The sequence below is a fragment of the Leptidea sinapis genome, chromosome 33 (assembly GCF_905404315.1).
Source record: "Leptidea sinapis chromosome 33, ilLepSina1.1, whole genome shotgun sequence".
Lineage (NCBI taxonomy): Eukaryota > Metazoa > Arthropoda > Insecta > Lepidoptera > Pieridae > Leptidea > Leptidea sinapis.
In genome coordinates, this window is record NC_066297.1 from 5019342 (window position 1) to 5035430 (window position 16089).

Sequence of the window (16089 nt, forward strand, 5' to 3'; positions counted from 1 at the left end):
AATATAATGATTGTGAATAAGGATGATCTAAACAATAACAATTTATTACTTGTTTGTAATTTGAAAGCAACCTATCAAAAATCGTACCAACTTAGGTACTTGTTCGCTGCTCAGGAAATCACTCAGAAAACAGTGGTTTCGTAAGTATTGTTACTTACCTTCCTTACTTTACTTGAAACTTACAAAAATAAACTATTTTTTTACAAAGCTTATCCATTCATTAATTTATTAATTGTTAAAAATATTACAACATTAGAATAACACAAAACTACTAGTTTTTAATGCCTTGTTTAGGTTGTTGGTTAGTAATTGTAAATAAAGTATCGATAAACTAGAATTGTGGCGTATTTTCGCCAATTTATTTGAGTATTTGTAATTTGTTGATTCACTTTAACGCGAGCTTTCGGAATGTGTTCGATGTCTGGAGTGTCCAAGCGAGTTCCTTACGCAGCCCGCGATTGTTTCAAGTGATTCACTGTATTTATTAATTTAACTTTCTTAAAGTTCAAGTGAAATGTTTAAATCAATTTTAATTTCTTCGCTAATAATTATGTTATTGTTAAGAGCTTGTTTACGAGAAGAGAAGTAACAGCCAATTCGCCGCGGTGAGCTACGTTTTCGCTCCTCGGGGTCAAAGTACGTAGTCTAAACCGACTGTTTTCTTTTTTCTAATTCAATTTTGATAATTAGTTTCTTTGAAAATTTCACTTTTATAATTTAGTGATTTTAATTTAATTATTAATTTTACTATACTTCTGTGGACCAGTATGACTTGTATTTTCATTTATTTCATATATTTGCAAACCATACTGTATAAGTCTGTGGGATTTGTTGCTCAAATAAAAACTAAAAAATATTTATAACATTATATTATGTCTCATCAACTATCTCTGGCAGATCTCGGTCTGTTTCTTGATCAAAGTAGCTCTCCGGTATAACATAGTCTTCTGGCGGCCTCATAGGTCCAAATACTCTCTCCTTTTTTGTTTCTTCTGCCACATCATTATTTGTGGTCTTGTGATCCATTTCTGGTCGTGATTTCTTCTTATTGTCATCCTCTGTAAATTTAGCAATCACAATTATAATGGCTTCCGTAAACACTCTTGAATCCGCTACAATCTAATTGTTTCTTGCACAGTTTACAATTTTTTTAAAGTGAAAACTTCTTTAGACACATTGAGCATTTTTTGGGTGTTCATCTTAACGCTTATTTATATTATTGCTATCTGTTCGCATACAAAAGACTTTTTTAAAGTGTGTTCAAAAACGAGATTCTGTTTGCGACGATAAAGTGCCTTTTATGCCTTTTATTTGTGTGTATTTATCAGATAGCTATGAAACAAGCTAAAAGACTATTCAAAATAAACCATCTTATACACAAAATAAGGGTCGGACCTTGGTGAGGGAATAGGTTGCTATATGGCACACTTAGTTTTGGTGTATCTGAAAAATCTAGTGCCTCGAGGCACTGCCGATTTGGGAAGGATATTAATTAAAAATATTATCACACAATATTAATAAAATCAAATAAATATATACAGAAGTCTTTACTGATAATAATATCAGTAAAGACTTCTGTATATATTTATTATATTTAAGTGTTGATATAAATCAACACTTTTCCGGGAATTCCCTTAATTTTTCATAGGACATTAGATATGGTTTTTATAATTAAATGTTTGTTTAAAGTAATATAACTAAACAAAAAAAAAATGTACAAACTGGCAACAGAATTGGATTTTCTTGTAAATAGACAAATTTGTAAGTAGATATACGTTTTCAAATTAATCGATCGGTAACAAACGGCACAGTTCTGAAGTAACAAACATGAAAAATATACACGACCTGATAACCCAGTCTTATTTTGGAGTGCACATTGTGTTACATAACTTTTCAACACCCATCATCGAATGACCGAAAATATTTTTCATACCATTTTAAGTCATAATAATCATTCTTCATAAAATATTGACACGTAAATATTATATTACATAATCATTGAAATTCATAATATCTACACTACTAATCATACATTTTCTTTTTACTAATATTTGTTTTAATATATTTATTTATACTAATGGTCGAAACTTATAATCATTTCAATAAATAACTATAATATTCATAAATGTGTTTAATTCTAATTTTTGTGTTTATTAAGTGTTTTTATCCATATAATTAAAAATCATATTCATTTTCATATAGTTTACATACAATACTTTTCCTTTCTTAAAAAAACTAAAGTAGGATAGGTTAAGTTAGAACATAAATACATATTATGAGCCCGACCGAAGGACAGGTAACAACTAGTATTTACAGTCATATTTCAAATAACAGATAATAGGTATACCATTCTAAAACTTACCTAGACACCAAATCCTTTTCCAGAAACATTAAATACAAGTTTTTTACTACAAAGCCTTTATTAATACAAAAATTATAATAAATGTCTGTTACACAGTAAGCTATTCTGAACAATGACATTATAAGTTGAAGTATGTTTTTAGTACAACATTATTAATTAAAGCAATTGAATGAATGTTATGAAGAAAAAAATCCCGAAAAAAAAAAATATAAATTTATATTGGTCCTTGGTTCTAATAGTATTAATAAAAAAAATATGATCACTAACGGTTATGAGATCAGCTGGTAGTAATAAAAAAAAGTTATGAAGAGAGATTATTATGAGCCCAGACACGGTAAGACAAAGAATAGGATGTAGAATTTTATGTGAGCTCTTATTTTGATGTCCCATGAAAATGTACAATTTGAAATAGACCCAGTAAGGTGTACTATTCATGTTTTTTTCCTTACCTGTCTTTTCTTCTGCACCATCTACTCTGACCGCAAGTTTTTCCTCTTCATCAGAGTCAACCTCTTCAACAAACTCACTTTCTTCCTGTTTCTTTACTTCTCTTACTTTGGTCCTCTTCTCCAAGTCCTCTTTAAGTTTCAATCTGCGGGGTTTTCATATTGTTATTACCACTTAGGGATGGGTTAGTTTATGTTATCACATACATATATAAAATTATTTTGAAGCACCTTTAGATTTTCATTCAAATATTGTATTGTAGTGAATTGTAATCTGTGGCTAAAGAAAAATTCTTCTACTTAGAGATTTTATGATTGTCTGAGCTGTCCAATAACATTTAAATTGGCCTAACTCACGGTTTATCGATGTAGGTACTAACTAGTTTCGGACCATTCGGAGGTCCTTATTTTCCTCATTTATTCCGTAACTCTTTATACACAAAATTAATCAATAGTAGTACCCATAAGTAGGTAGGTAGTAACAATTGACAAAGAGCGCGTAAGGAATGCATTTGTATAGCTATAATTTTTTTGCACGTTAAACCCCGTTAACCCATCATATGAAGGCAAGGCACTCTCTGAGCTTGTGTAGTATTTATAATACGACATGTAGTCAAGAACGTCGAGCGAAGAAGCGAGATGATTTGGTATTCATCTTAGCTCGAGTAATCGGCGTGCGGTGCGAGTGCGGGCGCCGAGCAGTCAGTCAGGGAAGAACCATCGATCCAGGCGGTTGTGTCGCACGCGCATTCCGGGAACACCGCGTTCTTTTTACATAAGGTTTTGTGAAATGTACCTACCATTACAATTGTAACGTTTGTTGCTGATAATAATAGTGTGTTTGTAAGATTGTGTTTTACTTGCTGTCGTGATCAACGCCCACAACCACAAAGACCCTAATCATATGACCGGCCTTACTCCATCACATATATTACCTCTTCCCATAGACAACTGAGTTGTTTTGCTTGACGTGCGCCTTGCTGCTGGCTTTGATGATGGGCGGCGCATGCGCCGGGCGGGCAAGCTCCGCCAAACGTTGGGTCTTCGTTAGCTCGGCCTTCATTTTGTGAATGCTCATCTAAAATGTACAATATACAACATAGGAACTGTTATGTACTTAATACGGAAGGGCAAGGGAAACACGCAACAGCTATGGATGTATTTATTTATTGTCGTGTTAATACCTCGCGGGGCGCAGTGCGCACGCATAGAAGGTTCACATAAATCCTCCCCCTATTGAACATAAACATGAAATTAGGAGTTTTCAAACCGAAAACCTTAGACAGAAGATCATGGCGCAAGGAGGAGAATGAGCCCACCCTACCTAAAATGGGACAGAGGAAAGAAGGAGTAGAGAAAATTACAATTATTAAAAAAAACCTGTTTAAAATCAAACCTGGGTATATCGCGCAGCAGTTTACTGGAACATCCCGAATTTAGGGGTGTTCGTTAAGGCTGACAATTCCATCTCATTCCTTCCTCCCTCCCCACTATTCAGCGGTTCAGACCTACTGCGTCCGATTTGAATTGTATCGTTGCCGAACGTAAAAGTGTAACGCCATTAATTGAATTTTGTGTTTTTTGACGTCCAACGAAGATATTCTTTCAAGCATTTTACTTTGCAATTATTATATCATTGTTCGGATCAAAACTTGCAGCTTAATTGAAAAAGTAGTTATGCATTGCATGTTGGTACAATCTATGACGATAAACTGCGTGACATTTCGATCTAATCTGTAGTCCTTTAAGGTTAACGGCAAGTAAAATAAAAGCACCAATAAACGTGTGGCTCTGTTTGTGTGAAGTATGGTTGAACTACAACCGACACGTAAACACGCTAAATGGCTTGGCGTGCTTTCAAGTATTGCGTAAAGAATCACCAATAAATTTATTATATCAGTTTCACGGTACATAATATTAAATTTATATTTCAATTTAAATTCAACAATATTAAAAAACAAATAATATCTGTCATTTCTATAGTCTGAGTCAGTTACGCGGAGCAACAGGGTGCTTTGTTCAATACGCACTAGTCGAAATTAAACCTAAACAGAAAGCAATAAGGTTGACTTTTATTAAAATACTTCTATGACATTATTTTTATTTACGAGCAGTATTATGGGGTGTGGTTAAAAAAGAATGTTTGAATTCAGTTTGTCAACTTACTGACACATAATTAGCTCCATTGGATATGGAACTCTGAATCTAGTACAAATTTGAACAGAGCTCTCTTCTCTTCTTCTCACCTTACTCCTGGATATGTCAGCCTTCTGTGCCATGCTCTGCTTGCCCAGGCTGCTCATGAACGCGTCGAGCGCGTCCGACTCCACATCACTATGAGCCTGCTTGCTCGACGCCCGCAGTCGTTCTAAGTTCTTCTCTTCTGCTTCTATCTTCTCTTCTATCTCCGTTATGCGCTTGAGCTGCAAAAGACGATATTTATGAAAGATAAGTAGAAGGGGAATAGTATGTACAAATCATGGTTCAAATGCTAAATACCACCCGGTTCACGTTTACGTCTGGGATTTCACAACCGCGCGGTTTTCATGAAATTTCTTGTCTCGCACAGCCACTTTGTGGAATCAATTACCGGCTGTTGTTTTCCCGAGCTAATACGAATAAGGGATCTTCAAGAAAAGAGCATACCACCATCCCAGTTTAAACGCCGGTAACGAACCTCTTGACCACGGGCGGCTGCCTCACCACTCCTCCTCACTTATATAAAAAAAAATGTTGCATTGCAACGGCAATAACCTAAGTATAGGTGAATAGCGTGTATTTAAAAACTGTAGGTACTGCTTGTGGCTTTTTTTACGACCGCTGTCGCACAGCACCGAAACATGCATCAAAGCTATTTGAAAAGAGCGCAAAAAAGAATGCTGGGAGAGTTTCTTGCGCCGCTTCTTCTCTCTCAGAGCGCAATTTGTTTCCGAAGCGGTAGTAGTATCTAGTAGTATAAGAAATGACATCAAAAAGAATTCTAAAGGAATCAATTTTCAGAAAATAAATGCCTTTTATGCCTTTAAAGACTTTAATTATTACCATCATCACCATATGAATATGCCACGTTCATGCACAGTCTTGAAGAGCACAGACAAACAGGAAAAAATTTCCGAGAGTGGTGTTTCAAGGATGATACGACGTGAGTAGCTTTAAATGATAATAGACTGGCAACGCTCCTGAGATTCCGATATTGCATGAGGGCTCTCATCTGTGCAAAATTATGTTAGAGTGCCAACTAAATGGATAATTATTAATGGCAGTACGCGGAAGTTGCGAGAAACGGGAAAAAGAGACGCATCGTCAAGTTTGATTCGCTGTTCATGAATAAAATTGTGAACTGCAGGAACGCATACTTTTTTGGCCCCCAGGCCTAATGGTGTCTAAGAGGCGACTAAGGGCATTTACCAGTGGGAGGCTTCTTTGCACAGGATGCCGGCTAGATTATGGGTGCACCACAACGGTGCCTTTTTCCGACTGAGACAGTTTTAGTAAATACTCACCAAATCGTCATAGGTGGCGGGTGTGCTGTCTTCTCGCTGCACCACTCCGTGTTTCTGCATCCTCTGCCTCCGTTTCTTCTCCACGCTGCCGGTCCGGTCCAGAAACGTGTCCTCGTCAGAGTCGTAGTAGTCGTCGGCGCTCCAGTCGCGTTGTTTTCTGCGTCTTGATTCTATATAGCCCAAGTGTATTATATTATCCTGCGGTCGGTTAAAACGAAGAAACAATCATAGTAATTAAGGCCGAGACATTTGAAATAGCAAATAACGCCGTCGGTACTTTTAAAGGGACCAACATTTTGGCGTTCATCCAAATTCAAATACTGACGCCTCGTACAAAAGTAAATATTTTGTCGATGACTTTAGCGATTGAAGTTCGTGAAAAGAGGACTTAAGTAAAAGAAAAAAATGTCAGCTGTCATTGAAATTTTATAACCCCAAGAAGAGCGCAAACAAAATTATCATATTATGATCTCTACCTGGTCTGTACTATGGGGAGACTGGTCATCTGTCAAACAGGTCTCCTAGTACTTCTTAGACTAGCTTACTCTTAGTAAATGCTATGCAATGTTATAAGTGTGAAAAAAAATAAAGATTTAGTACTATTATCTATTCTTCATCATTAGCGGCTTCTGCCCGCGAGTTGGCTTACATTTAATTCGTATAGCTCTCGCTTAGGAACTAAAAACTTCATGATGAAACATACCCTATGTAACTTTCCTGACTTGGGTGCAAAGTTTCATGATTTTTTGTATAGTTACTGCATGAAAGCCTATGTTTTGCACAATCACAATATATTCTTGCAACACAATAATTTTCATCAAGATTGCTCAAACAGTTCAATTAAAGGACACACAGCCGAGCTACAGATGGATTTAGTATTTTTTTTGGCCAGATGGTCCATTCGCTAATTAAATTACCTATTTTCATTAAAAAATATCCAAAAGCACCATCAAAGGTCTTTTGTTTGTTCTATTACGATTTAAGGTGAAGATGATGATTATAGATCACTTCCGCCATTAACTTCTTTAATAATGTGATGCCGATCGTAAAGAGGCCAGAATATCCCATGACCATGGACCATGACAATTGCAACTTATTTCTGCTGATCCTTCTAGAAATCTTACCATGTTTAGCTTGTCTCAGTAGTCCAGCTCTATCCAGTATCCTGCAGGCCTCGAGCGCGCACGCAATAACCGCCTCTTTCTTCTTACCACGATGGACGACTTCCGCTTGCACCGGCCTGCCGTGTGGATCATCAATTGGAAGTTCTACCCTAAAATATTAATTATAAATGTTTGTATTAAAAAATGCAGATAGGTTTATGTAAATATCTTTTTGTAATTTAACGTATCGCCGGTCACGACTTTTTACATAGCAATACTCCGCAAGGTTTTGTTGACGATGAGATTAAGAAGGTAAAAAAAATCTTTGATCTCATAAAACAAGAAATTTAAGTACTTCATTATGTAAACTGTGTCGTTTATGTATATGACAAATAAAAATGGTCCAAAACTAGTCCCTTGCGGTATTCCGTAAGAGACTATTTATTTCCTGAGTCACACCATTTTTTGGTGAACTCAAGTCCTTATTTATTCCTAGTCTTTAGTCCATACGAATAACATGGACCTTCTAAGCTGGTTACAGTGAATTCCACTAAAAAAAAATCAATAATATAGTGGTACACCTATTCAGATGCTTTTCAAAAATCTATTGGTACATTGACAATGGACTAGGTTATGATATCATAATATTAGGGATACTTTGAAAGGCGACACCACCTATTATTGTAACGGATGTGGTGCCGTATGTTTTTGTGAAAGACCTTTATTGCTGTCTCGCTCACATAGGAGTGGACACGTTTTCGACTCGACGTCATGTGAATTGCTATTGGCGGTAGGCACATTTTTTCATCTTTGACTGTGGTAAAATTTATCAACATTTATCGAATGTAGTAGTTATAATATTCGAAAATAAACTAAAACTATATGCAATTGTAATATATTTATTCAAAATAAGATTTAAAAACGCTTAATGGACGTCAAAATCTACCATTACTACTCATTCGAAAAGATATACTTCAGACCTGAGAAGAACGGGCGCAATAAACTAGGCAGAACTATTATCTTGGAAATAGTTATCTTTCCTTCCATTGCTTTCTTTCTCAGTTATTCCTTATAGTATGTGGACCCGATCTAAAATTCGTATCGCGCTGAATTAATTTCTAAGGGATCAGGAATTTGTAAACATTTCAGGATAAAAGGTACTTTTATTCTCCTTCTTTTATGTATGACAACGTGTGTGCAAAACGAAATGATGATTGGTTGGGTACTTAAGGCTTGAAAATTTAAAAATCAAATAAATAAAAAAAAAAACATAAACATTAATTATTATTTAGCAAGGAAGTGTTATATGATATAAACTATATATAGTGACTATAGTATGTTTTTAACATATAGGAGATAATATGTTATTGTTACACATTTAAATAACACTTTTTAAAGGATTAAAACGCGTTACATTAGATTTTTCCGTAAAAGTTCCCCTGAAACTTACTCAAATCTCTAATGTAAAGACAAAGTTACATTTACACGCTTTTTAATCATTTAAAAAGTGTTTTATATAATGAATTTTACCACAAGAACGTTTTTAACAAAATTATTCATTTTGTACATTTGCTGGGATCTTGTTGAAAAAGCATAGTATATCGCCCAACAAAATACTTAAAAACTTATAACACGAAATATGGCAGTGCAGTACACGAAATGACATAACAATGTTAATTTAAATACAAACCTACAAATAAATTGTCCAACGCCTCTTTCTTCACAATCATAGTTAAGCTCATGGCCTTCCCGTTCAAAATATCCCCGGAGTGTTTTCTTCGGATCATCCAAATACAATTCCTCATTAGTGGTTACTGCGTATGGATTTTCAGCCATATCTGTTTCTTCCTCCGCATCATCCCCTGTTATATAATATACAGACTTTGAGAAGGTTTGGTCACTTAAATAAATAATAATAAAAGTAAATAACTGCACAACTTTATACAAATTACGAATATGAAGTGTATGAGTGAATGAAAAAATGAAAAAATATTTATTTCTGTAACAAAAATGGTACAAACATAATAGTGGATGTGACTTTTCTATTAAGTGAGAAACAGCTGTGCCAGAAGGCCACGCTCTTCCATATCAATTAAAATTAGTCAGTACCAAAAACTAGGGATCACAAATTAAGTCTAAAAATATAATTTAACGAAAGAAAAATATTATACAAACAGGATGTCTGAGTGTGTGTGTGTGTGTGTGTGTATGTGTATGTATGTGAGTATGTGTGTGTATGAGCGTGTGTGTGGTGTGTTTCATTGTTACTTTTCGTAAAACACGACTTATTGTACTATCAAGAAGGTATAACTAAAATTTACTCCCTGTAGTTCTTCCATTTCCTCATAATTCATGGATTTCAACCAAGTAGTTAAACTTCGTCTACATTCCATTTTCGCGTATAGATCTTGAGTTTTTCATTAATAAGGTTATAAACATGTTCCGATTGTTTCATAAACTGTCACATTGCAAAAGTGGTCTTTACACTAGTTGGCTTAATAATAACATGGTTTGTTCTTTTCACAAGGTAAGAAGGATCAGGGATTAAAGTTTTGTGTCTTTTAAGAGTAACATGAAGGACATAAAGTTTTCTAACGGATAGTATGTCGCAGTCTTTATATAATTGTTCAGTACAATAGAGTCTTGGCTTTAGAAAGTGAATATATCACCATCAAATATATTGAAATGGCGCTAGTTTAGGACGACAAGGTAAGAATAAGGAGCCTATTTATGAACAGAAGACAGGCATATAAATAGGAAGTGGTTCCGGAGGCAACTAGTTTACTTTGGAAACGCAAATAAATAGTCATATCTTAATTGGTGCATATCTTTTAACTTTACACTTTGTGTAGAATAAATGTTCATCTATGACTTAAAAAAAAAAAACAATTTATCATGATGAAACTTACGAACCCAAAAGCCATATAATATAGCATCAATATAATGTTTCTCAAAGCTGTCATTTAATAATAAATAGATATCAAATAAATTTTCATCACTGTTTATAGTATATGGCTACTAGCTGACCCAGCAAACGTTGTATTGCCGATATTAAAATCGCGATACAAAAGTAACTGTTGATCGTAGATGGGTGGAAATTTGAAGTTGTATGTATTTTTTAATGCTGACTCATAATCAAACAAATTTAAAAAAATGTCAAAAAAAACATAAAAAAAATTTCGTGTGGACCACCCTTAACATTTAGGGGGATGAAAAATAGATGTTGTCCGATTCTCAGACCTACCCAATATGCACTCAAAATTTCATGAGAATCGGTCAAGCCGTTTCGGAGGAGTTCGGTCCCGCACACCGTGACACGAGAATTTTATATATTAGATATACATACCCATTCCCCAATCAATTCCTTGCTCCTCTCTCCTTTTCTCCTCTTCAAGTCTTTCCTTCTCCCTCTGCTCTTTGGCCTCCTGAATCATTCTCTCTCTCTCCATTTTCATCTGTTGAGCTCTGCGTTTAATTTCTGTCACAGTGAGCTCTGATTCACCTTCGCAATCGTAGTCTGGGCCCTGAAGAACAAGGTAATAAATAATTTGTTATGTTTTTAAGGTGATAACCCTCACTTCTGGGATAAATTATACAAATAAAACTGAAAACCAAATTTTATGATAGATACAGGACTCGAACCGCACCCTCTCGCGTTCCTTGCGAGCGCTCTTTCCAACTAAGCCAACCGTTCGAGTGACGTATCGTTTATAAAATCTTGTATGCTTTGTTCAACTAAAGTATAGACAATTTCGAATAAAAGGAGGATTCTATGGAAATGTTGAGGTGTTGAAATGATAGATGAAAGAGTAGATAATCATAGAAGTTGAGTTACTACTTGAAACTCTAATGGGTCTTGATGCCAGCTTACACTGGGAGATAATACTGATTGTTTGTATGTATATGCCGTCAGAAATATCTGAGGACCTTCCAAATTACGTCATACAGTGACAATTGTATGCAGTCACTAAGACAATTACCTAGGTTAATGTATTAATTAACTAAGAAGGTTTAACTTTAGGTTATTTTTTGTCTTATTTGTGTGTGTATTTTAATCATATCTATTTATAAATGTAAAAAGGTTCCGTGTTACATTATCCTATTACTATGTTTATCAATGTAACATGGAGTATATCGTTTTTTGAGTAATTAAAGTGTAAATTTTAATAAATAGCTGAAATTAGTACACGTGAAAAAATCTGATTTATATTTTTTCATTTCTTTGCATTTTTTGACAACCTTTCTTTACTTAGTAATGCATATTTTTTACAACATCAAAAAATAGAAAAAGCTGATGATGAGATGTTTTGACGTTAGAATTTTCGATTGAAAATAATTAGGTGTTTTTTTGATACTTATAAGTCAAAATAAGGTGAAAAAATAAATATGTCCAATCAAAAAATTACAGCCTGGGATTTAAAAAAGGTAACATTTTACTAAATTTTGTGGAAATATTTATTAAAGATGTTAAAGATAAAAATATAAGACCAAAAACTTGGTTATTTGAATTTTTCACATAAAAATGGGAGATTATTTGAAAAGAGTGCAAAAACAAAAGGTGTAGATATTTATATGTCCAAAAAATTTGCTACTTAACTTTTTCCATAGGACTTGTTATTTCACCGGAAATCTATATAAACCTTTTATACTCTTAAACACCCCCTCTTTTCCACTTCCCGACTTCAAGCCCCCTGTAATTTATTTTCCTTTAATTTTTGTTATATTATCTAACCCAAACATGAAGTAATGTAGTATGTTCTCAGTTCTCAGTCGATTATATATCTGCTTTGTTCAATAGGGAGAAATGCCCACCACTCAACATCATTTATAATTCAATACTTTAATCAAGCTTTTTTGTGCCAAGTGCTCACGAGTTGAACAAACATACCACAATAAATGGATGTTGCGTCATTCGGACGGCTGGCTAAGTGGTCAAAGCGCTGGGTCGTATCCCAAGAGGCGCAGATTAGAATTCAACATCATCCATTAATTATGGTACAAATAAAATTTGTATATTTAATCCCAGAAGTGAGGAAAATCACTTAAAATAACAAACAGATACATACATATAATAGCATAAGCCATTCATCTTTCTTTTTTTTCTTCCATTCATCATATATAAGTGTAGTAAAACACATACCAAAACAATATAAGTTCTCGAACTGGTACCAAACTTGATTTGATGACCAACTTTCAGGCGTGTGTAGTGATTCTCCCTCAGCTTTTCTCGGTTGAGAAATGTGCCATGTGTACTTCCAAGGTCATAGATGTACCATCCGGATGATGGTTCATTTTCTTCAGCAAATGCCTTATACTGCAGCACTGCATGATGCCTGGAATAATGAAAGAACAATGTGATTATAATACACCTGATTTTTTCCTCCAAGAATATTTTTCTATTCCTCCTAGAACCAATCAGAAAACAGGTATGATCAGAATGTAATACAAGTCTTGCAGTTTCTTCTTCATTAATCTATATATATAAGAATTAATTGCTGTTCGTTAGTCTCGCTAAAACTCGAGAATGGCTGGACCGATTTGGCTAATTTTGGTCTTAAATTAATTGTGGAAGTCCAGCGAAGGTTTAAAAGGTTTGAATAAATAGGAAAATGCTGCTAAATTAAATAAAAACAACAAATTTGTTTTCCCTTTGATGTGTCCATACATAATTTCTATGAGAGAATTTATTGACGCACGGTTTGACAGTTCTGCTGTGAAACAATTTCATTACGACAGCAGGGTGCATATTTTACGAAGTAATTTTTGATGTTATGATATATTATTGACAAATTCATATAAAAACATTATTTTATTTATTATAATATACAGAACAATGTCTGTCGGGTCAGCTAGTTGTTATATATAATCAGGGGTGTGCATTAGTTTTCTAGTAAGGTAGGCACTATGCATCTAATTAGTCATAGTTGAGCTTTGGAATATGAAATGATTGCTTACCGTAGGTATTTAGTATCTAATGTAAGGAAAAATTTTATGAGTGGGTGTTAAATAGAAGTTTGGCTATAAAATATCGGAACCAGATAAAACTAAACTAACTTTAACACTAGTGCAATATTTATTTAGGATCATAACAAGGTAGGCACTGCCTACTTGCCTATATGATATGCACGCCCCTGTATATAATGAACCATTAATATTATTATAAGGAACTGGCAATTGTAGCATCTCTGTAATTATAGCATTAGAACAATTCTAATGTATTAATTACAGAGATGCTACAAATACCAGTAGTTAAGAGACTGAAATGTGTCCACATATTATAAGGAGGAGGCTCGGAATTGGCCGCTCCACTCTAAGATCATAGTCCCTTTAACAATTTTGCTTATGGTCTTGGTGATTGCAGAAACAATCAATAAAAAAAACTGTAGGATAGGACAAATGAGTATTTATATTGGTGATATAATGTTTTGTGATCATGTCTGCCCATATTATCTTATAACACCAGAAGAATGTATTTATTTTATATTTATGTATTTATTTAAGTATAGTGTTTGCCAATAGGTTTTACATCTTCGTTACAACTTCAATTCAAATTCATAATATAAATAGGGATGCAGACCCAATTACAGGCAAATACAGCTTGCTTGGAATCACAAGAACATTGCCAAACTTACAGTGTCTAATAAACATACATTTAAAACTATGACTCTAAAATCTATGGGTTGTTTAATTTTTTCTCATACATTGGTGAAATGACATCGTTTTTATATATAATGTATAATAAACATTATGTACAATACGATGATAAGCTCTACAATTACTATATCTTTGAATAACAACCTATACCTTGATATGGTGGGGTGTGCCATAACTACATCACAGTTTGCAAGTCTTCCAAACACATAATAGGGTTTTTGTGTTAATTCGACTTTATCCAAAATCATTCCAGATTTAATTACTTCCAATGCATATTCTGTTCCTAAAATTAAGCAAATATGGTGTTAATTTAAATTCATAGAATATATACAATTTTGCACAGCATACCATTTTTATGCATCAATTTAAGTAATTATATGATTTGTATTTTTTAATCTTTTACATTCTTTTAGTGTAAGGCAAATAAACAGAAATCTTCAGATCTCAACTAAAATTAAACTTTTAAAGTGGATTGGTGTTAAGGTTATTAGGTTAGCAGAACTAACTACAAAAGGAATGTATAATCATACACATTCATTAGACATTTTAAATATTGACCACAAAGTCTACTCATACCCATTTTAAAACAGCAGAATCTGAATTATTTTCTTATTTATACTACATATGGATACTAAATATGGAGTGAACACTCTCAAGTTATATAAAGCATGTCTGAGGCATAAATTTTCGAATAGGTTCATTACAATTTTTAACATTGAATAAGTCCTATTTTGAAAAAAAAATTTACTTTGTATTTGAATTCAGCCTATAAATATTTACTGAGATAACTTAATACTAGTCTCCCAATGCCAGAGAAGCCTTGAGAGAGTCATTAATCATTCAAAAATGTGTTCAGAAATTGTCTGATGAACTGCTAGATTTAACAATACGTTGCTGTCTTTGCAATGCTGCAAAGTTCCTTGCTTACCGTCCGGACACAGGCCTGACCATTTAGGTTCCTTGTAAGGTATAGGAGTAGACAATTCCTTCAATAACACTTCTGGCGGCAATGAACTTTTTGAGGATTGCGGCGCAGGTGCTTCATTTTTTGTTATCACCTTAACTTCATTTACAGCTCGTGTGTTTTCATTTTCTTGCTTGGCTTTTTTTGGTAATTTACCAATGCGACCAACTAAGACAGGTTTCTTAAATTCCATCTGAACGCTCTGTTCTTTGTTTTCAATTTTAGAATCCATTTTTATTCGTAAAAACTTCTGTTACTTTTGCTTAGTGCTAAGTTAAAGTTTAAAATTATTAAATAGTAGGTCAAACTATTCAACAAATCATATTAAATTAAGTCAGAATTATCAAATATCAACACAGGTCACAGAACAATAATACTCTTACAGATATAAACATTTCGTTGTGTCATTGTCAATTATTATCGAGTACTAATTAGCTTACAATATTATTATTCTAAGTCCAAAGGCGACGAAACGCATTAGGGACCTTCAAGAAAAGAGCATACTCACACAGGCCGGCAACACATCTCTTGGGCCCTGGTGTTGGGGATGTCAATGAGTGGTTGCCTCACCACTCCCCATCATGTGAGCCTCTTGCCTGTTTGTCCCCTTCTAAATAAAAAAACGTGTGCTTCTCGGGACATCTGACAGAAATCAACTAAATTTAAATTGTTTAACGAGAGAAAAGAAAAGGTTATTACTTAAATTCTATGTATATTTATATGATAGTTTAAGGAATGGTTGTTAAAGTGAAACTTTTATTACATCATCTCAAACTTTTTCGTCTTGCATGTCACGTGACGGTCGGGCGGCGCCTATGGTTCGAAGCAGCTGACCGTGTAGTATATAGACTATTACTCATTTGTGAAAGTGCTGCACGCTATTTTGTTTGTTTTTGTCAGTGTTTAATGTAAATGTTGTTATTTATTGTAGTGAAACTTTTATTAAAGTGAAACTTTTATTCCATCGTCTCAAACATTTTCGTCTATGTGTTGCATGTTGCGTGACGGTTGGGCGGCGCCTTAAATCGCAGCAGCTGACCGTGTAGTGTAGAGACTA

At 34.1% G+C, this 16089-nt stretch overlaps 1 protein-coding gene across 1 annotated transcript; it reads right to left on the minus strand.

The window, feature by feature from the left end:
- Positions 1-854: 854 nt before the first annotated feature.
- On the minus strand, positions 855-15367 carry LOC126974808 (kanadaptin). Its single transcript, XM_050822491.1, has 11 exons — positions 14997-15367; positions 14219-14351; positions 12555-12747; positions 10761-10938; positions 9105-9276; positions 7436-7584; positions 6312-6481; positions 5055-5231; positions 3744-3886; positions 2812-2954; positions 855-1058 (listed from the first exon to the last, which is right to left on the minus strand). The coding sequence occupies exons 1-11, from the start codon at positions 15262-15264 to the stop codon at positions 871-873; spliced, it is 1914 nt and encodes a 637-aa protein (XP_050678448.1). The 5' UTR covers positions 15265-15367; the 3' UTR covers positions 855-870.
- Between the last annotated feature and the right edge of the window lie 722 nt (positions 15368-16089).

Bases quoted from the DNA above. Each gene is read 5' to 3' on its own strand.
- LOC126974808 (XM_050822491.1), bottom strand. From the start codon at position 15,264: ATGGATTCTAAAATTGAAAACAAAGAACAGAGCGTTCAGATGGAATTT. The intron at 7,585-9,104 runs GTTTGTATTTAA...TTAATATTTTAG, and splicing joins GTTGGACAATTTATTTGTAG to GGTAGAACTTCCAATTGATG. The intron at 3,887-5,054 runs GTGAGAAGAAGA...TGTACATTTTAG, and splicing joins CTGACATATCCAGGAGTAAG to ATGAGCATTCACAAAATGAA.